General features: G+C 48.9%; 8 protein-coding genes across 8 annotated transcripts; 5 read left to right on the top strand and 3 right to left on the bottom strand.

Annotated features, from left to right (window-relative positions):
* Positions 1-105: 105 nt before the first annotated feature.
* On the top strand, positions 106-1896 carry N7520_010547 (putative lysophospholipase; the record flags this gene model as incomplete). The annotated part of the gene is made up of 3 exons (XM_057144480.1): positions 106-1081; positions 1140-1504; positions 1573-1896. 3 exons carry the CDS (start codon positions 106-108, stop codon positions 1894-1896), a joined length of 1665 nt encoding a protein of 554 aa, XP_056990234.1.
* A 3053-nt stretch (positions 1897-4949) lies between these two features.
* N7520_010546 (NmrA family NAD(P)-binding protein) lies at positions 4950-6063 on the top strand (the record flags this gene model as incomplete). Its single annotated transcript, XM_057144479.1, has 2 exons — positions 4950-5593; positions 5649-6063. 2 exons carry the CDS (start codon positions 4950-4952, stop codon positions 6061-6063), a joined length of 1059 nt encoding a protein of 352 aa, XP_056990233.1.
* A 1812-nt stretch (positions 6064-7875) lies between these two features.
* Positions 7876-9174, top strand: N7520_010545 (histone chaperone napB; the record flags this gene model as incomplete). The annotated part of the gene is made up of 3 exons (XM_057144478.1): positions 7876-7990; positions 8160-8993; positions 9044-9174. The coding sequence occupies 3 exons, from the start codon at positions 7876-7878 to the stop codon at positions 9172-9174; spliced, it is 1080 nt and encodes a 359-aa protein (XP_056990232.1).
* An 81-nt stretch (positions 9175-9255) lies between these two features.
* N7520_010544 (SNARE domain protein) lies at positions 9256-10166 on the bottom strand (the record flags this gene model as incomplete). Its single annotated transcript, XM_057144477.1, has 2 exons — positions 9256-10057; positions 10132-10166. 2 exons carry the CDS (start codon positions 10164-10166, stop codon positions 9256-9258), a joined length of 837 nt encoding a protein of 278 aa, XP_056990231.1.
* A 348-nt stretch (positions 10167-10514) lies between these two features.
* Positions 10515-12428, top strand: N7520_010543 (uncharacterized protein; the record flags this gene model as incomplete). The annotated part of the gene is made up of 1 exon (XM_057144476.1): positions 10515-12428. The coding sequence occupies one exon, from the start codon at positions 10515-10517 to the stop codon at positions 12426-12428; it is 1914 nt and encodes a 637-aa protein (XP_056990230.1).
* A 2177-nt stretch (positions 12429-14605) lies between these two features.
* N7520_010542 (uncharacterized protein) lies at positions 14606-14923 on the bottom strand (the record flags this gene model as incomplete). The annotated part of the gene is made up of 2 exons (XM_057144475.1): positions 14606-14760; positions 14833-14923. 2 exons carry the CDS (start codon positions 14921-14923, stop codon positions 14606-14608), a joined length of 246 nt encoding a protein of 81 aa, XP_056990229.1.
* A 1752-nt stretch (positions 14924-16675) lies between these two features.
* On the top strand, positions 16676-18660 carry N7520_010541 (S53 family peptidase; the record flags this gene model as incomplete). The annotated part of the gene is made up of 5 exons (XM_057144474.1): positions 16676-17562; positions 17612-17753; positions 17808-17901; positions 17952-18249; positions 18309-18660. 5 exons carry the CDS (start codon positions 16676-16678, stop codon positions 18658-18660), a joined length of 1773 nt encoding a protein of 590 aa, XP_056990228.1.
* Positions 18661-19171: 511 nt separating this feature from the next.
* N7520_010540 (alpha/beta hydrolase) lies at positions 19172-19927 on the bottom strand (the record flags this gene model as incomplete). The annotated part of the gene is made up of 1 exon (XM_057144473.1): positions 19172-19927. The coding sequence occupies one exon, from the start codon at positions 19925-19927 to the stop codon at positions 19172-19174; it is 756 nt and encodes a 251-aa protein (XP_056990227.1).
* Positions 19928-21270: the final 1343 nt, after the last annotated feature.

Raw genomic sequence — 21270 nt, 5'->3', positions numbered from 1 at the left:
TCAACCATACGAATTGAGATCTAAGTCGCTTGTGCTATCAACCTCAAGGCTTTGGTTGTGGATTACCCTTTCGCCAAAATGCCTTATCAGTCCTCGGAAATCACCATGGGTCTCACTGACGCAAGCCTCCCTATCCTGGAGAAGTCAGAGGAGGCGATCCTGGAGTCGAGAGTGTTGATTATTATGACTGGCGGTACAATTTGCATGCAGCAGTCACCACATGGATTCATTCCCGCCCGAGGATTCCAAGAAAAATGCATGGCGCGAGTTCCGTCGTTCAACGATGGTTCGTTGTCGACTCCGATGGACGTCATCACCAACTCCAAGGGCGACGTCGTAGCGCACCCTAGCTTGAGTACCCCAGTGACGACCTATGGCCGTAAAGTACGGTACACGGTCTATGAGTTCGAAGAGCTTCTTGACAGCAGCTCCATCAACGCGAAAGGTTGGGCTGAGATCGCGCAGTCCATCTATCAGAACTACACGCTGTTCGACGGTTTCGTCATCTTGCACGGCACAGATAGTTTGGCGTACACTTGCTCTGCATTGAGCTTCATGCTTCAGAATCTCGGAAAGCCCGTTGTGCTCACGGGATCTCAGGCCCCAATGCTGGAACTCCAAAATGACGCGACGGATAATCTGCTTGGGTCATTGGTTGTGGCGGGTCATTTCATGATTCCCGAAGTGTGTTTGTACTTCAACAATAAGTTGTTTCGGGGTAACCGGACGACCAAAGTTTCTGCAAGTGATTTTGCGGCTTTTGATGCCCCGAATTGTCCCCCGTTGGCTATGACCACGTCGATGCGGACCAATGTGAATTGGGACATGGTGCACCGACCCACGAGCCTGGCGCATTTCCGGATCCAGACAAATTTGGACACGACTCATGTCGCGTGTCTTCGTATTTTCCCTGGTATCAAGCCGGAGATGGTGGATGCTGTGTTGAAGCTGGATGGGCTGCGCGGTCTGATCTTGGAGACTTTCGGAGCTGGCAATGCGCCATCTGGACAGGATAATGCTATGATTAACGTATTGGCCAGCGCCATCCAACGAGGAATTGTGATTATCAACGTCACTCAATGTGAGTCAACAGCTGATTGGAACGTCGATTTGGAAAGCTCACAGGTTGCTCGCTCTAGGTCTCACTGGCAGTGTCAGTCCTGTGTATGCCACCGGCATGAGTTTATCGCGAGCAGGTGTTGTGGCTGGTCTTGACATGACCACCGAGGCCGCACTGACAAAGCTCGCTTATTTACTCGCTTTGCCAGATTCCACCCCGGAGTCCGTTGCGCAGAACATGTCGATCTCCCTTCGGGGCGAGCTGACCGAATCATCTGTTCCGGTGTTCCGCCATCCCGACGGGGTGCTGCCCGAGCGCGTACAAACGCTCACCGTAATGGGTTACGCCATCGCACAGGGCGATCTCGACAAGGTCAAAACGATCATGAAGACAGAACAGCACTGGCTACTGAACGACGCCGATTATTCCGGCAACACACCCATGGTAAGTCAACGCAAGGATGGCGTTATTTGGGGTCCATTATTTAGTTCTGTCATACTAATGGATTCCAGCACTTGGCGGCCACATCTCCCGCCATCTCTATACTCCACTTCCTTCTCTCACAGGGTGGATCTGTCCATCTACGCAATCGCAACGGTCGCACACCACTATTCCTGGCTGCGAACTCTGGCCTGTCGGATCATGTGCTCCTTCTCCGTAAATCCGGAGCCCACTTGCACTCAGGCGAGAGGCCCGCTGCTGAGCTCCTAGCTCGTCGCAGACCAGGCGTATGGGGACTAGCGGGCATAGACCCCAGAGAAAACAATCAGCGCGAACTTGACGAGGACGATAATGGCGCCGGGCGCAGTCGGACGATGGCCGGGTCAGCGCCCTAAATAGAGGTTATAGAGATTAAGGCGTGATGTGATCACATGCCGCTTTTCCTCATAGGATGTGGGGGAGCCAACGAAGGTTATCTTGGGCAAGTCACATCATCGCAGTAGCATAAAGGTAAAATTGCACAAAGTTCGAGTGCAATGATCACGGGAAAGCTATGGAACTCGCCCGCCTCCGCGGACATCGGGTCTTCCCGACGGGGTATGGGGGCGGTCGAGGGGTAGAAAAAGCCACCAAAGGAACAGAACCAATTTCCTGTCAGGCTGTTACCACATTTTCTCCGGACCTCGCGCCATTACTATGTGCATCTTTTGGAGTATACCGTTTGGAGTACTCTGTCCTTTCTTCCTTCTGGTGGCTTCGCTAGACAGCTTATGAAAGATAATATGACGTATTCCAAGGTTTTGCTTACGCACAATCTCCGCTCCAGATGTTCTTTGGCTGCACATGATCCCTGCAAGTGAATAGCTTTCTCCTCGGAGGGGACCGCAGACACCTTCCTCACTCTTCCAAAAAAGCTGCCAATCGCCGATTAAATTTGCGGGGGGTGGCCTACAGTGCGGAGTCTCTGCATTTTGTATAGTTCAGTCCACCTATAGGGCAACCCAGAGCAGCGTAGGTACAGGCTATAGCTGCTCTTTTCTGCACAAAGTGGGGCGTACCTGTGAGCTGTCGCTGACTCGCCTCGCTGCTTTGCACACTGTAAATGTGCTCTGCGTATATCTCAGTCCGGGTCTGAGCTCACTGCTCTCTACTTTGCACCCATTTACAAACCCCTAGCCCGGAAATGCTGAATATATAGGATGCCTGAAGAAGTCGGGCTCCAATAAAACATTTGAAGAAGCTGAGATGTTGGAGACGGGAGGTGATGGAAGAATGGAAACGGGAAATAAGGAACCTCCTCACATAAGCCCATAACCGTTCCAAAGACGCGATAAAAACTTGGTGATTGTCTGTTAGGTAGAAAGGATGGTCAGATATTATGCCGTTGGCAAGGACCTAAACGCTATGTGCATTCTATAAAGATGTATTGAAGAAGGTAACGAGAGGGGGCAAGGTAATATTAGGTTGGCCTCTGGTACCTTCAAGGTGTGTAGGAATGACTTTATGCCTGAAACTCTCCTGGGGTAGATACAAGTACAGTGTCGGTAAACTGCAAAAGGACGATTCTGTGTCATGAAGAGGCGGCTTTGATGTTGGTCGTGGTGAGGGAACAGCCATCTGGTCACTCACAAATCTAAGATCTTATCTGATCACCTTTGAATGATATCGGAGTGTCCATGAGAAACTAATTCACAGCCACTGCCCGTTGGATACTACGTGCCCTCGCTCTCGAACTCCAGAACCGCTCACTTGGTACAGGTGGTGCCACCTATTCTATCCAGCAGAATTGATAGATTCACAGATGTGATGTAAAGCGCCGGGCTTGGCTTCCTGATTTTGACGACACCATGAAGGGCTTAAGTTCTGTCTGTGTACACCTTTCTTGGTACATATGTCTGATTCACACTTAATTCTAGATCTGAAAATGATGTCGACATATGATTCTAAAAAGAATTGAAAAGGAAGAGGGAAAGTCAAGTCTTTTACATTATGGAGTAGCCCGGCGGGGGGGGGGGGAGGAAACTCGTCGATTTGTCTTCGAGACTTTCCGGTTTCGACTGACAATATGGTGGCATGTTACCAGTTCTAGTCTAGTTAAGAGTTCACAATATCGCCTTTTCGGTGAATTTACGTTTCAACTACTATATCAGCTCCAAGTTTTTATGCGATTACAAGTTCTTGAAAATCTATTACGTGGCGCGGATCATTTCCAGGACAAGAACTATAAAGTCACGCGGGGCCTTCCGTCAGGGTGCAATTTATTGAGGTCAATTGTGTGCTCAATTCTACCCCGCGGATCCAAAGCAGCGAGGGGTCCTGACCAAAATCGGAAAAGGAACCCCCCGTAATGGCATTTTACTTTGTACAGTACCTCCAAGGTTCCATACAATAACTCGGCCAGGCCCGGCTAAAGGGTGCGTTGGCCCTCTGATGTCCAGCTGATCAAGCAGAGATTATCCCTAAAGCTCCGAACTCCCCATAACGAAGGGAATTATTTTTAAAAAAAACAAAGCCAATTGGAGGTAAAGGAATTGGCTCTTAGGACCACGTGAGAGCGCCCCTGACAGATTGTTGGTGGCACGAACACCCTATTACAATTTGTATTGGCGTAGACCATTGAATGACTTACTCCGGACTCCATTACCCTCTGTCACCTCCTTCCTCTTTGCTCCAAACTTTGCGCCATTTAATGCCTCCTTTTTGTCATCTAGAATTTTTGGTATCCACGCCTTGGCGTTAGCTTAGCCTTTAACAGGTGCTCATTTTCTTTCTCCATCCACGTCTAGTCAACAAGTGTTTTGAGTGGATGAAACCCGAAGCCTGGGTCCCGATGCGTGTCCGGTACAGGATCCTCCCGTTCAAGTATTGGTGCCGACTAAGGAGCCGATTTTTACGTAAAGAAAAACTCCAGACCAAAAGTTCGATGGTGTCATCGGGTATAGGATTCGAATTTTTCATCATCTATTGCCTAAGGGAAAATTCAAATATAGCTCACTCCACTTTATGTTAGAAAAAGGTCTTTATATTGTTAGGGCTGTCTTATCTTATCCTGAATTGCTCCTCCGCCTTTTTTTTCTCCCTCGGAACCAAACCTTGAATGAATTAAAATTCTGTTCTGGAAACACGAAGACTGACACCTTCCCCCCCTTTTCCCCCTTTATCTCTCGTCTGAATGCCCAGTTCTATCGCATAATCCGCCCGGTGGAGCTGGATCGTCCCCGCCGTCTGATCGCGATTCTTGTTACATACAAATTTTTGGCTCCCCTCCCAAGGTACCCCACTATCGCAAAGCCCTCACCTCCATTTTTTTTTCTCGCCAAGGCTCTTACTCCGGATTTCCTTTTTATCTCTGCTGGCCCTCCAAATTCACTTCCAGATCCACTTCTGTTTTTGACCCCTCTCCCCCCTTCCTTGTATAAGCCACCGGCTGGCTTCCCCCGAACACCGAATGACACAACCGCATAAGACCATTGCCGTCGTCAATGCGACAGGCCGGCAAGCTGCATCTTTGATTCGAGTCGCGTCAGCTGTAGGATACAGTGTTCGCGCCCAGATCCATTCCCTCAAAGGCCTTATCGCAGATGAGCTACGAAGCTTACCCAATGTGACCCTGCTGCAGGGCCCATTGTTGGGCAATGTTCAGTTGATGGACGCCCTCTTTCAAGGCGCATCCCTGGCATTCATCAATACCACATCTCAGTCCGGCGACGAAGTGGCTATCGGCCGTGCCCTGGCTGATGCTGCCAAACGAGCCGGTTCCATCACACACTACATCTACAGCAGTATGCCGGATCATTCCGTCCATGGCCCCTGGCCTGCAGTTCCGCAATGGGCCCCAAAGTTCACCGTCGAGAACTATGTGCGCCAGCTAAGTCTCCCGGCGACTTTTGTCTACGCCGGTATCTACAACAACAACTTCACCAGTCTTCCATACCCACTGTTCCAGATGGAGGTTCTTGAAGATGGCTCATTTGAATGGCATGCGCCATTCGATTCAGAAACCCCCTTACCCTGGTTAGACGCCGAGCACGACGTGGGGCCTACACTTCTCCAGATCTTTAAAGATGGACCGAAGAAGTGGCACGGGCATCGGTGAGTTTATCTCCAAAGAATGAGGGGTGTGAATGCTAACTCTTTCTCTCCACAGAATCGCGCTCACCTTTGAAACTCTTTCTCCCAATCAAGTGTGCGCCGCGTTCGAGCGAGCACTTGGTCGGCCCTGTCGTTACGTGCGTGTGCCCAAAATCGAGATCAAAGTCAACGTGCCTGCCGGATACCGGGAACAGCTTGAAGCGTTAGAGGTCCTCTTCGGCGACTATAACGCTCCTTACTTCCCACAACCTGAGTTTTCACAACCGGCCGCAGGTTCGCCTAAGGGTATTGGCCCGGCAGGTGGAAAGGGTGCCGGTGCCGGTATGATGCAGGGGCCTGGTGGAGTGGTCTCGCTACGCGTGACTGATGAGGCCCGGCATCTGTGGCAGGGTTGGCGGGATATGGAGGAGTATGCGCGGGAAGTATTCCCTGTGGAAGAGGAAGCCAATGGACTGGATTGGATGCTTTGAGGCTACAAGTTTCGACTTTTGGCACTTTCTCCGTTTCCGTTTCCTTCTTCTTTCTAATCAGGGAAAATCCCGCGCGGGCTTTTGAAATGCGGCTCATGAATCGCAACCCCAACTCCAACCCCATTTTACATTGGATTGATTTTTTAGGTTCTGCACCTCTTTGCGACTGTTCAATCCCCGGCAGACATGCATGGTGATGATGCCTGTGCATGTTGACGTGCCATGCGCTTTATTTTCTTTTCTTTGCTCTAATTATTGCATTATTGGCGAACGGGCATGGGAATTATATGGGACATGACTTTTTCTTTTTACCCGCCGTTCTTAATCGGATGCCCTGGACCGAGGCAATGGGGATTGATTATCTCCCCCACGAATAAAAGTTTTTTTTACTACTTGTTGCTTGGACACCGGTGTGTGATCGCCAGGGATACCCGGCACAGTACCCGGTTGCTTTTTATAAACAGAAAAGACTCGAAATGACACGTCAACGACTGTTTCCCATCTGCCACTACTATCCATGGCAAAACAATCTCAATTCTACGAACTATTTACTTTACACCGATTCTCCTCTTTCGTAACATTGAACTCTTGCTTTGCAATTCTTTGTCAGGATAAAGATAAGGTCACCTGAAGTACGCTTTGACTTCAACATGCAATAGCCTCGGTTGTATGCACCATGAAGTATGTTGAAGGTAGGGATGCTTATCCCACCAATGACCACAATGACCCCCCGCGCAGACCGCTCATTTCCTCGTGCCCAGCGACGCAACTCAGAGAAATCAGATAGGGAGCCAGGGCAGTGCTCTAAAGTGGAATTGCGTTTATGCGGGGAGAGCATTTCAAATCCCGATCTTTTGGGGTTGAAATATTTTTGCCGTGCTAGATCGAAATTCTGGCATGGGGTGCTGTTGAAATAAAGTGCTGTATTTGCCTTTTATGTTTTGCAGGGTCCGCTTGCTTCACTGGACTAGAGCTCAGGAATTGAGGGTCGGAAAAAGCAATGTGCTGCTTCGTCTCACCCAATTGAGATAGAGCCTGGCTGCTAAGGGGAGCCTTGAATACTGCGCCAAGAGGAAAAAGTTCGACTTTCGTTGGAGACGGTGATTGTAGGATAGACAGGTTTGGTGCAGAAGTTTCTAATCATGGGTTCGACCGGACAAGGTTATTGTGGTTGTATTTTCCGGGGAAAGCTATGATGGTAGCTATGTTATTTCATGGGGAGCTGCATCGGGAGCCTGAGAGCAATCCCGAGCTGCAGTATGAGCTCAGTCGCTTTTACAATAGCTAAATACAACCTAGTAATTTCACTGGGTGGCAATTTTAGAATCATAGAGAAGCCGCTGCAAGCTCCCTAATGGATCGTAATTCGTTATTTTAGTTCCCGTCTGCTGAGTTTTCCATTGACACCTGAGATCCAGGGCATGAACAGCTCCACCGCCAACGAATCCGTCACGGTTGCCGGGTGTACCAACCGTGTCTACATACAGCTACAAAACGGTACTTATCACCCCACCACAGTTCCACCAAAACAAATGTACAGTCCAGTAACTCGATGTACAAGTAGCTCTCCGCCCAAATTTCTGATGCGCGCATCGAGTAGCTTGATTGATCTGCCAGACTTAAAGATTTTTTTTTACTTCCCTTCCTCCCTTTTTTTTTACTTTCATATTTCTCCTTCTCCATATACCCCTCCCCTATCTCTTTTTATCTCTTAACCTCTTCGATCTTGATCACATCAAGTTGAATTGTTTCAAGCTTGTCTATTTACGATCTATTGATACCCAAACAAAAACCCCCACCTTCACATACATCATGTCCAACGACCAGTCCCTTATGGAGCGTGTTGAGGTTCCTGCTATTCCTGAGGAAGTGCAGTCCAAGATTGCCAACCTGCAGCAAGCATTCATTCGCGCCGAGGTTGAGCAATGTAAGTGATTATTCTCTTTTTTTCCGCTAAGTGGGGATGCTCGCATACGAAAATTTCTGCTTTGCTACGGCTTAGCGCCTGAAATTGGAATGCTGATCTCCATGATGCGATGTTCATTACTATTCTATGATTCAAGAGAGGACATCCCAGGCTAACTGAGCTGAAACAGTGCGCAACTCCGTCAAGCTTCTGAACCCGCTCTTCAAGAAGCGCGAGGAGATCATCAACAACCCTTCCATCAAGGATGACTTCTGGGTCCGCGTGTTCTCCGCTGCCCCTGCCGAGATCGATGAGTACATTCTGCCCACTGACGCCAACATTCTTGGTGCTGCCCTGAAGGGCCTGAACGTGGAGCGATTTGAGGTCAACGAGAAGGGAGAGGGCGAGCCTCGCAGCTTGCGCTTCACCTTCACTTTCGCTGATAAGAACGATTACTTCGAGAACCAGCAGTTGGTCAAGGAGTTCTACTGGCGCAAGCACATCACCCGCACCGCTAGTGGCAGGCGCCGTACCTGGGAGGGTCTGGTGTCCGACCCTGTCCGCATCAACTGGAAGGAGGGCCAGGATGTTACCAAGGGTTTGCTCGATGCTGTCTGTGATCTTTTTGATGCCGAGAAGAAGGGCGGCGAGCGCACCGAGCTCCCTGAGTACAGGGCCCTTGTCGAGAAGCTGACCGAGCTGGAGAGTGAGGGCATGAATGATGAGGATGATGACGAGGATGAGGAGGATGAAGGCTCCGCTGGGCCCAGCTTCTTCAACTGGTTCGGTTACCGTGGCCATGAAGTCACTGCTGAGCAGTCCGAGGAGGCCAACAAGGAGGACGAGGAGCGCTGGGTCAAGATCACCAAGGGTGAGAAGGTTGAGGATGAGGACGAGGAGGACGATGATGAGGATGACGAAGATCTTATTGACGAGCTCGAGGATTGCGAGGCTTTCCCCAACGGCGAGGAGGTCGCCATTGCCTTTGCCGAGGACCTCTGGACCGACGCCATGAAGTACTACGGTATGTATCATCGAGACAAACGAAGTAGCACCCCAGCTAACGTTCAGTAGTTCAATCATTCGAAATGGGCGACGAGCTTGATGACCTTGACATGGATGAACTTGAGGGCATGATGCATCACGAACACGAACACGGTGATGATTGTGATCACTCCCACCCCCGCAAGAAGGTTCGCATTTAAATCATATGAACAACGCCATAATAACGCCTTTGCTCCGGGTGATGCTGGTTGTTTCTTTGAGGCCCGCTTATTGATGTATTATCACAGGACAATAAGAAGAATTAATAGTAGCACAAGCGCGAAGATCAGCGCCGCTATGCAAAAGGAGGACCATGTATCTAGGTTTTGAAAAGTGTTAGCTTCAAATACGTGATTCCCATACCGCAACAGCCCAAGTCTATCGCCTGATTGTAGCAGTAGCATCTTACCCTCATTTTGACGAACAATATGCCTGATTCGCGACATGCCATTTGTCAATTTCCCACCAACCCGATCAGCCAACGTATCAACCTCATCCATCATAACACCCTGGTCCTCTAACTCCCGTCCCATGTCATTCGCCTGTTGCCGTAGATTCCCAACAGTCCGAAACACTCCGTCCAACTGCTCATCTTGTTCATGCATGAGCTCAACCTGACGCTGCTGCTCCAGGGAAGCATAGTAATCACCCCCGCCGCCACGCTGCTGCCGCTCTTCCTCTTCTAGAGCCGCATCGAATTCCGTCGGATTTGGCAGGTCGGCAGCCGCTTCAGCAGCCGCAGTGTGAGACACTGCCTGCAGCAGCTCCTGGCGCATCTTTTCTACCTCGGCTCCCACATCGTCAACAAGCTTGCGCCGTCGCTGTACCTCTTCGAGCTCGAGTCCGAAGCGGTAGGGGTCTTGTTCGATGGCACGCACACTCTCGACTAGGTCGTCAAGGTCCGCGCTTAGCTCTGTTAATGTGGTTTCTAGCTCTGATCGTGACTGTTTCAGCTCTGGATTGTTTGGGTTCTTTGCTAAAGAGCGGATTCGAAGGTATGAGGAGAAGAGCGGGCGGCTGGTCTGCAGTGTGGACAACACGTCCCTATTATCATAGTAAGATAAATGGTTTCCAGGGGTTCTGGGTGGCTATTTGTATGAGAAATTGGAGTTACTTACAACTGGACTTGGAGGAAAGGGTCGGCGTTCTCCATTGCTGTAGTTTGATGCGAATGTTGATTGTTGATTAGTGATTCACGGAGTAACGGATGCGGAGCTGGCAGCTTCTCAGAGATCACGTGTGGGGGCTGGGCGTTGAACTATACGCAAGTGCGACATTTGATATACGACCAGTTAGAATTGCAGCTGAATTCACATATTGAACAATCATCTCAAGCTTAATCTGTTCTGTCAAGTTTTTTTCTCGCTACATGAACGCTTAAAGACATTAATTCATCCATCTTCTTACTCAGCGGCGCAGCGGATCAGCGATAAAAAAGATAACGTTCCCCACGATAAAGTTGACGGATTTTTGTGCGGGACAGTTGCATCAGATCGCCCACATGGCTCGCAATCGCCCCCTTCCACTTGCAGATGAGTGGGATGACCCTGACTCCTACATTGAGGCGTTGCTCTCCTTTGCAACATCCAACAAGCTCTTCATAAATCTATGTGGTGGCGTGCATATCCTCGACTTCTTGACGCGCGAGCCCGATTTATACACAGCGCTACTGCCTGAGGATTGGATAGCATTTTTCAATCAACATGACACACAAGACATAATCCGTTTGCTTCTGCGTGAGGATATCGCACCTCTACGAGAGCCCGGTGACGCGACTCGCACTTGGAACGGAGGCGCATTCCCTCCCGCAACCCTTCTAGACTACATCTACAACGTTCGTCGGTTGACCCTTCGGCGAGAATTCTCATCCACCGATCTGGGAAATAAGACAGGACTGACCAAACATGTTGCAATGGGCATGAAAAAGAAAAAGCTCCACGAAGTGCAGCATTTCTCACGCTATGTGGCTGGTCTGTCGGAGACGGTTGAACAACGCCGTGGCGAGCCTGTATCCCATATCGTGGATTTTGGCTCCGGGCAAAATTATCTTGGACGGACTTTGGCTAGCTCACCCTACCACAAGCATATTATTGCCATTGAGCGGAAGCATCAGTACATCAGTGGAGCCAAGGACATGGATGTCTTTGCCAAATTGGCTGAGAAGGAGAAGAAAGATCAGACGTATGTGATTAACAATAAAAAGAACAAGACCTGCAATGCCTGTGATGGGACTCCGGAGATAGCAGACTCCGAGGTGGCCGACACTCGGGCAGAAGAATCCGATGGGAAATTCGGGGATATACCTGCACGAGAAGTGGAGGAGAACATCGAAGATGTCACGATCTTTAAAATGTTGGGAGAGATCACTCTAGAGCCCGATGAGCTACTCGGTTTCACTGGACCAAATGCGCCTCGGAAAAAGGCCGAGGAGCCAATAATCCAGGCTCGAGGCACGCTCAGCTATATTGAGCATGAGATTCAAGACGGATACCTGGAGCCCATCATTGACCATGTGGTGAACCCCACAACCGCCGAGACACAGAATGAACCAGAAACATCTATCACTGAGCCGTCTAGCAAGGAAGGTCAAACTGAGCCTCGAGTCATGGTTGTTTCTCTGCATTCATGCGGAAACCTGGTTCACCACGGCGTGCGCTCTCTCATATTGAACCCTTCAGTTGTTGCCGTCGCCATGATAGGCTGTTGCTACAACCTAATGACAGAACGTCTCGGTCCTGCTACATACAAACTCCCCATCCTTCGGTCGGTCCACCCACGTCTGTATGAAACTGGGACATCCTACGACCCTCACGGCTTCCCCATGTCCAAACTCTACGAGAACTACAAAAATGCCGGCACCGATGGTATGAAGCTCAACATCACTGCCCGCTCGATGGCCGTCCAAGCTCCCTATAACTGGGGCTATGCCGACAGCGAAGGCTTTTTCACCCGCAATTTCTACCGTGCCCTCCTCCAGCGGATTCTCGTAGACTGCGGTGTCGTTCCGAAGCCGGGCGCAGTCAAGGATCTATACGAAGAGTCAAATGGATCCGCCGCCGTGATCATCGGCTCACTGGGCAAGTCCGCTTTCAAGTCCTTCCCCGCGTATATGCGTGCCGCGGTGGTCAAATTAGCCCGTGACCCAAATCATGGCATCAAAGTTACCGAAAGAGTTGGCACCATGTCTGACGAGGATTTCCAGCGTTATGATACGAAGTATCAGCAAGCGAGAAAGAATCTTAGTGTCGTGTGGAGTCTAATGGCTTTCAGTGCGCAGGTCGTTGAGACGGTCATTGTTGTGGATAGGTGGCAGTATCTGCGGGAACATGACTCTGTGAAGGAGTGCTGGGTTGAGCCAGTATTTGACTATAGTGAGAGCCCGCGAAATCTGGCTGTTATTGGGTTGAAGAAGTGATGATGGATACTCTTGATGCGATATGATGTTCTGAACGAATTGTATATACCAGCGAACCCTTGATCGGGGCAACGCATTTTCGATAAAATAAACATGGCCGTGTAGACATTGAGCAAAAATGAGTATTAGGGCTCAAATCACCAATCTTGGAAGCGATTGCTCGTGAGGACAGTGTAAAATCTTCGTGCTTCATTTGAAATACTGAAAGCTTGCATCCGTACCTTATTATTCCTTTTGTCCGTGTGCCAAGCCAACCAGATCCCCATACTCCAATGATTTCATAGTTGCCGCTATTGGTCTGCTCCAGGCGAGACAGTCAGGATCATTGACATTTGAGCATCATTTAATGCTTTAGTCAATGGAGAGGACCGGTATGGGATACTTTATTGAGCAACAGATCTGGTTCGGATCACTTCCTTCAAAGCAAGAAGGTCTGTGTTAATCTGCCTTCCTTGTTCTTTCTAAAGGGTCTGTTTGAGTCCAATTTCGGTCATGCCAGAAAGAAACTCGGCATCGGCCAATCCACGAAAAAAAGTCTTCCACCGATGCATTGTTGCGCACGAGCAGCAATAGAAAAGCTTCAGATTCGTGCTCTTCTGCCTTTTTTCACACGAGATTTAAACTCGAGTAGACAAGTGATCGTAAAGCTCAAGTTGAATTCTCGGGCGGACATCCTAAACCTCCTATGACTTGGTCGTCATGGCAGACGGACTATCTTCGCAGGGTTGCAGAATTGTTTTCGGCGGAGGAGAGAATGGATAAGACTTCCCAAAGCCGCTGAGCCAATATTGCGCCTATTTAATAATTCTCCAGCATTTCACAGACGTCAGCTGGGTGCGATGGTACAACATTTCTCGTGAACGATTGATCTTCCTGTATCCCAGACATGATCAAACCACTTGTGCATACTTCGCCGACTTTGGGTGTTAGATCAACACGTATTTTATCAATACCTAATGAAATAACTAGACTAGATTTTGTAAACAAAATAATAAATACATAACAGATTTGTTAATGCTTAGTTTAGATGAGTTCGAAATTCTTGTGAGTAATATTTCATCGAAAGGATTAACTTGCTTATTACCTCTTATAAGAGATCTTTAAATAGAGGATCTCTTGATGTGACTCATCATGAGTTAAAGCATGATTTAACTTGAATGTTAACAAATTGTAGAAATACTATTGTAGACTCGAGTAGGCCTGACCAAATTCTCAACAAGGCATTCGAGAGTGTAGATATCGACGTCAAGAAAAAGTTGCTCAAAGATGAAATCCATCGATGTGGGCTGACAAGCCGCGTGCATCCTTTCCGAGATGAACAATGCTCTTGATTTTGACTTCCAAATAGTCGCTCAAGTCAGCATGTCAAAATTCGTTAAGGGCAATGTGGTCCTTCTTGGAGACTCGGGATATTGCCCCTCGCCCATATCCGGCATGGTAAATCAGAAAGCCCTTTCTTGCCTACAAAGCATCACAGTCGCTAATAAAATGTTCTCATATGTTAGGGTACATTCATGCCATAATTGGAGCTTATATCTTGGTAGGTGGGATGAGATACGCCATTGGAGATATCGCAGGCATTACAAAGGTATCAAGCTGCCATGCAGCCGTTGATCAACCAACCTCAGATTCTTCCGCCCGGTTCTCCATAGATCAGACCCAAACGAAGATCTCACTTCTGTATAGATGTCTTGTGATTGCCTCTCCAAGCTGGATAATGAAGCTTGCTTCTACTTTCTCATGATCTACTTCGAGAAAGAGCGGGCTCCTGCCCAACATTTGAAGCTCAGGAATTTGATATTTTTATTAAAGCCACTCGAAGGCTAGAATACTTATCGACTAATTCATATTCATTTTCTAATCAATGGTTGGCATCTTGAAATGTTCCAAATGCAATTATCAGTCATTTTCTTGAGTGAGTCGCCCAAGGACTGGAGTTGGATACAACTCAAAAATACATATGCATCATAGCTATGGCTTTCCAGATGCAGTTTTGTTTCTCGTGTTTGGGAAACTACTGCTGTTCGTATGATGATAATAGCATGGATATATTGAGAGCTCCATCAAGTAGGTACTGAAATCGAAATTGATAACTTGCACATGTGCGAAACAGAAATTTTTCCGTAGACCATTGAATATTATTAAATTCCGAAAACTTGAAAGTGCAACACACTCGCTTAAATATATTTCATTCCGCGGAAGTTTCGGAAGATTTTTCGGACACCACCTAACGTAGCGGCCATGCCACCACCAGCAGTAATCCAGGCAGCGCTTTGAAAGCGCAAGGAGGCAGTCGGTATGCGTCTCGCCTTGTTCCGATCATCTGTTGCTACTGTTCGAATTTAGTATATTTACTTATCAAACTGGATCTCGATGCTGGGATTGAAATAATGTGAGGCAGTACCTGGCATGGGTGGCCACGATGATGATTTTTGAAATGACCCGACCTGCGAGTCGAGTAGAGTTTGGAAGTTGTTAAATGAGCCTGAGGACATGTTTCACTGTGAAGTGATTCTTAGATTTGGATAGACAGGTATTGAGTATTCACTTTGTAAGGAATTGGGTTCTCGTTGCCGAGAGTCGCCTTCTTATAAAGCAGGGCGATGATCAGATGACGGACGTACACGAGGGATTCAATCTATTCCTGGCTAGACCAGCTATGGTTCAAAGCTATCATTCGTTTCTCAGGTCTGTCCCAAGGATCTTACCGCCGCGGTGGGAGATTTGGTTGGTCAACCAGAGCTCACATGGTGGCAAAAGAACAAAGCTATTGATTCAAGCTTGATGACCCAATTTCTCGAGCCCTTGAGCTCTCCCTCTTTCAAATTTAAGTTGGTAAAATAATATCTCGATGCAGCGCGACCCCACCAATGATACCGAAGGTGAAAGCTTCAGGTGTGATTTGAAGTCGGTTGTGTACGAGGGGCCATCCGGGGCGATGATATCATCGCGAATTGTATAGCTCCAACTGTTCCAACATGCATTGTATGTATCAAGTTCGGTTATGAATTCCATTTCACTGCTCAAAAAAGTGAGTTCAAATACGACAAATGTGCATCCATATCAATATCATTATTGGAATGATCTGATCCATGCACAAGCGATAACTGTTTCTCCCTGAAGGTAGTAAAGTACTAGTCACGCAAAAAGGTGTGCCTCCCCATATTTGCCTCAGAATTCAGGCCACGAAGTCAAGGCTATAGTTAAATCCCCCCCCCCCCCAGGCTTTGGTCGAAGCAATCTTAATCCTCAGAAAATGAATACAAAAAAAGACTTCCACAAAGGAGATATGAGGACCTATAACATTTGAACAGCCAAAGCCATTACCTACCGGCAGGGAAGATGGCTGAGCTGGAGGGGGAAGGGAGGATTTAGGATGTTTACAATATTTTCAACCGTCAAGGAAAACACACATTCCATGTAGCCTTTCAGCCATGATATCAGTAGAGAACCGGTAGCGTGCTCGGGTCCTAGCACCAGTCATACAACATAGAATTTACAGCCTCGGTTTACGTATTTGTTGAATCATGCCAGGCAACAGATCAGTTTTGTTTATCAACAATCAAAGCTCGGGCCCACAATCTCCACATCCTGCAACTGCGTTTGGCAATCTCAGGTACGACCTGTTATCGCGTGGCTTAGATTGCATATCTCTTGAATAAACTCGCTTAGTGATCCGATGGATATGCGTGGAGACAGAAGAAACTTAGAAAGGACAAGCTTCGCGGAGTGGCTTTCTTTCAACCCCGGCGGACTCCGTGTTTACTCAGGTGGGACCCCGCCGATCGCTTTGTTTGCCGATGAGCACTTGCTAATCAACCAAAACACTGGGCTGAAGGAAATTCGAGGCGTGCAAATGAAGATCAATGGTTCTATAGGCACGGTAACAATACCTCATCTATCATCTTATATAGTAGATGTACTTTTGGCATTGGAAATCGGCTGTCTTTTGCTCTCGTGACGGGGGAAATTGCGGTGCTCGCGCCACTGATAACAAACCCCACACGATGTAACCTATCGTTGGTTCCTGAACCGAGCCGTGGATGTCCGACGGTTGAATCGTGATCAGGAAAGCCACACTATGAGTGTTTTGATGAGTAGGAGCGGGGCTCGGTAATCAGTCAATTTGCGTGCAATGCGTGCATTTGCAAGGGGCGCGAGGAATAAGTAGCACCGCTGATCCCTGCCAGTCGTGATTTACTTTTTCTTCTTTGTAGAGCAAGATTTCCTCTTAGAGATTATTCACCATGCACTCTACAGTTTATACTGGGTTGCTCTGTACTCTGGCCGCGCCTGCTATGGGCGTGGTCTGGGAAAGTCTTTCTGGAGGTGTTCCTAGCACTTGGTCCCTTGTTGACACTCCATCAGACTCGACTATGTCCTTGTCCATCTCGTTGACCCGCAAGAACATTGACCAGCTGCAATCTACTCTAGCCAAGGTCTCAACTCCCGGTGAGTCGGAGTATGGCCAATGGCTAGAGAAGGATGATGTGGACTCCCAATTCCCCGTGGTGTCTGACGCTCCCGTTGTGAGCTGGCTGAAGAGCGCGGGTATTACATCCTACACTCGTGAGGGTGCGTTGCTCAAGTTCAGCGGTAGCGTTGAGAAGGTGAACAGTCTTCTGAACACTACCTTCGCAAACTATGCGAGTGATGGATCGGTAAAGCTTCGTACTACGGAGTATTCTATTCCTAGTAGCCTAAGCGACTATATCGATGTCATCTCGCCCACTGTTTACTTTGGCAAGACCCGCAAGGCCCTTCCTGTGTTGGCGAAGTCGCAACATCTGCAGGCTCGCACGACAACTGTCGATGCCTCATGTGACGAGAAAATCACTCCTGCATGCCTGAGGGAGATGTACAATACCGCTGACTACACCCCTGAAGCTTCATCTGGCAGTATTGTTGGTTTCGGCAGCTTCTTGAATCAATCTGCCTCCCAGTCCGATCTGGCTGAGTACCAGAAGCTCTTCGGCATTCCGGTCCAGAAGTTTACCGTTACGACCCTCAACGGTGGCGTGGACGACCAAAATGCTACCGAGAGTGATCGCGACGAAGCCAACCTGGATGTGCAGCTTATCAGTGCTATGTCTCACCCTTTGCCCATCCATGAATTCATCACCGGTGGTGTTGCGTATGTGAATCTCAATTCCTTCAGTGATTAAAAAGCTAACTAGCACCAGTCCCTTCCTCACTGACGCCGATGAGCCCACTGAGGCGGATGATGAGAACGAGCCCTACCTCCCCTACTACGAGTACCTGCTCTCCAAGACCAATTCCGAGCTTCCTCAGGTGATCTCGCAGTCGTATGGTGATGATGAACAGGTAAGGACCAATTCCAGATCATAAATGGCTGGTTTATTGACTTCTGTCACCTAGACTGTCCCCGAGAAGTACGCCAAGTCGGTCTGCAATCTGATCGGCTTGAACACTCTGCGTGGCCTGACCATTATCCACTCATCCGGCGATGAGGGTAAGCAAATCACCATGATGCCCTAATAGTGATCGAGCTAATAATTATAGGTGTCGGTTCCGCTTGCCAGGCTGTGGATGGAACAACCCCCCAGTTCAACCCCATCTTCCCAGCCACCTGCCCCTACGTTACCGCCGTCGGTGGTACCGCGGCCGTGAGCCCCGAGGTCGCGTGGAACGCCTCTTCCGGCGGTTTCTCTAACATTTTCGACCGTGCTTGGTTCCAAGAATCTGCCGTTAAGACCTACCTCACCCACGTCACCGAGGAGACCAAGGAGTACTACTCCAAGTACGCCGACTTTGAGGGCCGTGGATTCCCCGATGTTTCGGCTCACAGCTTGTACCCCTAGTATGTTCCACCCTGATCCTAGTGTGGAAGAAGACATATACTAACATATTGACTCCCAGCATCGAGGTTGTTATTTCCGGTGGTCGATACCTTTCTGGTGGAACCTCTGCCGCAGCCCCTATTTTCGCCGGTGTCATTGGTCTCCTGAACGATGCTCGTCTGCGTGCTGGAAAGCCTGCTCTGGGCTTCCTGAACCCCTTCTTGTACTCCGAGGGCTACAAGGCGCTCAACGATATTGTCAGTGGAAGCTCTTACGGATGCACTGGTTCTGACCCTCAGAGCGACGAGGAGGTCTCTGGTGCTCTGGTCATCCCCGGTGCCCACTGGAATGCCACCGAGGGATGGGACCCAGTGACTGGCCTCGGTACCCCTGACTTCGAGAAGTTGAAGGCCCTGGTCCTCTCTCTGTGAGAGACGCGTCCTTTGTATATAGATATATTACATGTATGGATGAGCTGACCGCTGTATCCTGTGAGAATATGTATAAATAGAAATTGATCACGAACATACAGTATGATTTACCCTTTCAAAGTATGACTTATTTATGTAATTAGTTCTTCTATGATGGGTAGTCCTTGTCTGCTCCAAGTTCCTCCAGGGAGTACCCGAGTCCGGCATTACCTTCATCTGTGCAATCCATTAAATATTGGCTCTCCATGGCACCAGTTTTCTATCCGCAGGGACCGGACCTCACACGCATAGGCAGATCTCTATCGCATTGGAAATCTTCATTGGTCCTCCAGTATTAAATATAAGTGGTAGATAGGTCTCAATTCTCTGGGAACTGTATTAAAATGCCTCCTGCGGGCACAGATTAGAGGATCTCCATCCTGGTCTATACTACTTGTAATATGTACAGCTATAATACAAAGACCCATACAATTGCGGCCGTCATGTCTAAATATTGTATACCTCAGGAGTATCAACCAAGCTCCACACTTCCCTCAGGAACACCCTGCCTACTCCTCAACCGCCTAGCAAAGAACTGCATAACAGGCAACATCTCATCCCGGTTAGACGGCATCCCATCCCCTTTCCGTGCATACCGACTAACCTCCACAAACTCAAAGACCTGCTTAGTCCTACGCACCGCCTCGTCCGAAACAACAATTGAATCTCGCCCAGCAACCAGCAACACAGGCGTACGATTCTTCGATCCAGCCCTTGATCCAGAAAGCGGATATGGCGCCCCGATCGAAATCACACCCGCCAATGGCTCGGCCTCCACTCCCTCCCCGGTCCTCCCAAGCTCCCACGCAAGACTCAGCCCAGCCATCCCGCCCTGTCCAAATCCAAGCACCAAGATCTCGCGCGGCCGGTAGCCGCATTTCCGGACTAGAACGCCCCGCACGAGGTCCTTGATGAGTGTGGCTGGGCTCTTCGTGAAGCCGGCGTCCATGTCTAGGCCGCCGGTGGAGCTGTCGAAGGCGACATCGTCACCCCAGTGGAATCCGCCTAGGTCAAAGGGGACTGGGGCGGGGGCCTGGACGGTGAGGATTGTTGTTTCGGGGAGGTGGAGGGCTCGGCCGAAGGGTGTGAAACCTGCAGCTGTGTCGCCAAGGCCGTGGAGTAGGAGCAGGATATTTGGGGAGGGGCTGGATGTGGGGTTTGGTGGGAGGGTGATGGTGACGGTAAGGTGGGATGGGAAATCGGACTGGGTTGGGGTCTTGGTGGGCATGACGAATGTTTTTTTCTGCTTGTCTCACGTTCCAGGCTTTCAATCGGTGCTCGTGATGTTGAATTTGTGTGGCTTAGGATTTCGAAAGCTCGCTTGGTGGATTGGGAGCTCTGCTCTACCTTCTCAAGCTCTAAGAATAGCAGTAGCTGGAACTCGGTTTTCCCGATATACAGATTGTGGCTGCCTGTGGCTGAATTTCCGAATGCCGCCAAGTGTGGCTGGAGATCGGAAATGAGGAGCGTGCAATCTTTGCTGATGTCGGCGGCGTTATCCCGAAGATCTTTGCTTGCCCAAGAGATTATTGAGAGCTGAAGGATGTGGGGCTGGAGGGCGTCACAATTACAACAACAATGGTATTGTCGTTGCCTAGGGAGTAGGTTGATCCCCGCTGCCAAGACTCTCCGTAGACGACGGCGTTCCGTTGACCGATGAGTATTCTGGCTATGTTCACATTTGCGGGTCATTTGATATAATTACTAGGATAGGTGTTGTCAAGGAAATCTGCCCAGGTGTCCTTACGATCGACACTGTCGCCAATTCTTATGCATAAAAATTAACCTATGCGAAACCTGAAAGTCAGCCGAATTGACGGTTATTACTATTTTGTTCACATACCAGTATGTACTAGCTGTAGGTCTTAATATCGGTTTTATGCTCCGATCAAGCTAGACATGGATAAATCGGATGTGGCCGCAGTCACTGGACGCCACATAAGGCTGTGCAAGGGTACGTAATGGGAACCATACATAAAAATCTCGCTAAAAATATAACTGAACATCTCACTCCAGTGAAACGAATTCGCTTGGATTTCCTTTTCTCGGGAAATCAAGTGGGTTTACAATCTGATAATTTATAATAGTACAGATTCGTGAGGCGTTGACCGCTACTTGTCCTCGTGGCTGCCAAGAGCTCTCCTTGTAGGGCGTGACAAGCCTCAGAGAAGCTTGGCCCGGAAACATCGGCCGCATGTACCGTACATCATAATACTGTACTTTCCTCAGCTGACACCGTGTATTGCGCAAAACCCATTGACTTACTGTTACCGTTACGACTGATTGAGTCTAGTGGTTCGTGTACAGTTTTCTGATTCGTTTATCGGCAAGCGGAGTAGGGCTGAATGGATCCAGCCCCCTCCGATCAGCGCCATTGGGTCGAGTGGGATACGTAGTCGTACCCTTTTTCGGACAGTGTGTTGGTTTATTGCAACATATAGAATCATCAAACAAGATACACCTGTATGTTATCCAAAGTATCTCCAAGATGATTGTTTGATCTAAGTTGCGTACCAGGCTATGAGTAGTGCCGATTGTCGATTAGTCCCACATAGAGCGATGTGCTCATCT

This window comes from Penicillium odoratum (assembly GCF_028828045.1).
Source record: "Penicillium odoratum strain IBT 22623 chromosome Unknown utg000008l_segment0_segment0, whole genome shotgun sequence".
Taxonomy (NCBI): Eukaryota; Fungi; Ascomycota; class Eurotiomycetes; order Eurotiales; family Aspergillaceae; genus Penicillium; species Penicillium odoratum.
Note: the sequence above shows the minus strand (reverse complement) of the source record. Positions and strands in the feature narration are given on the sequence as shown.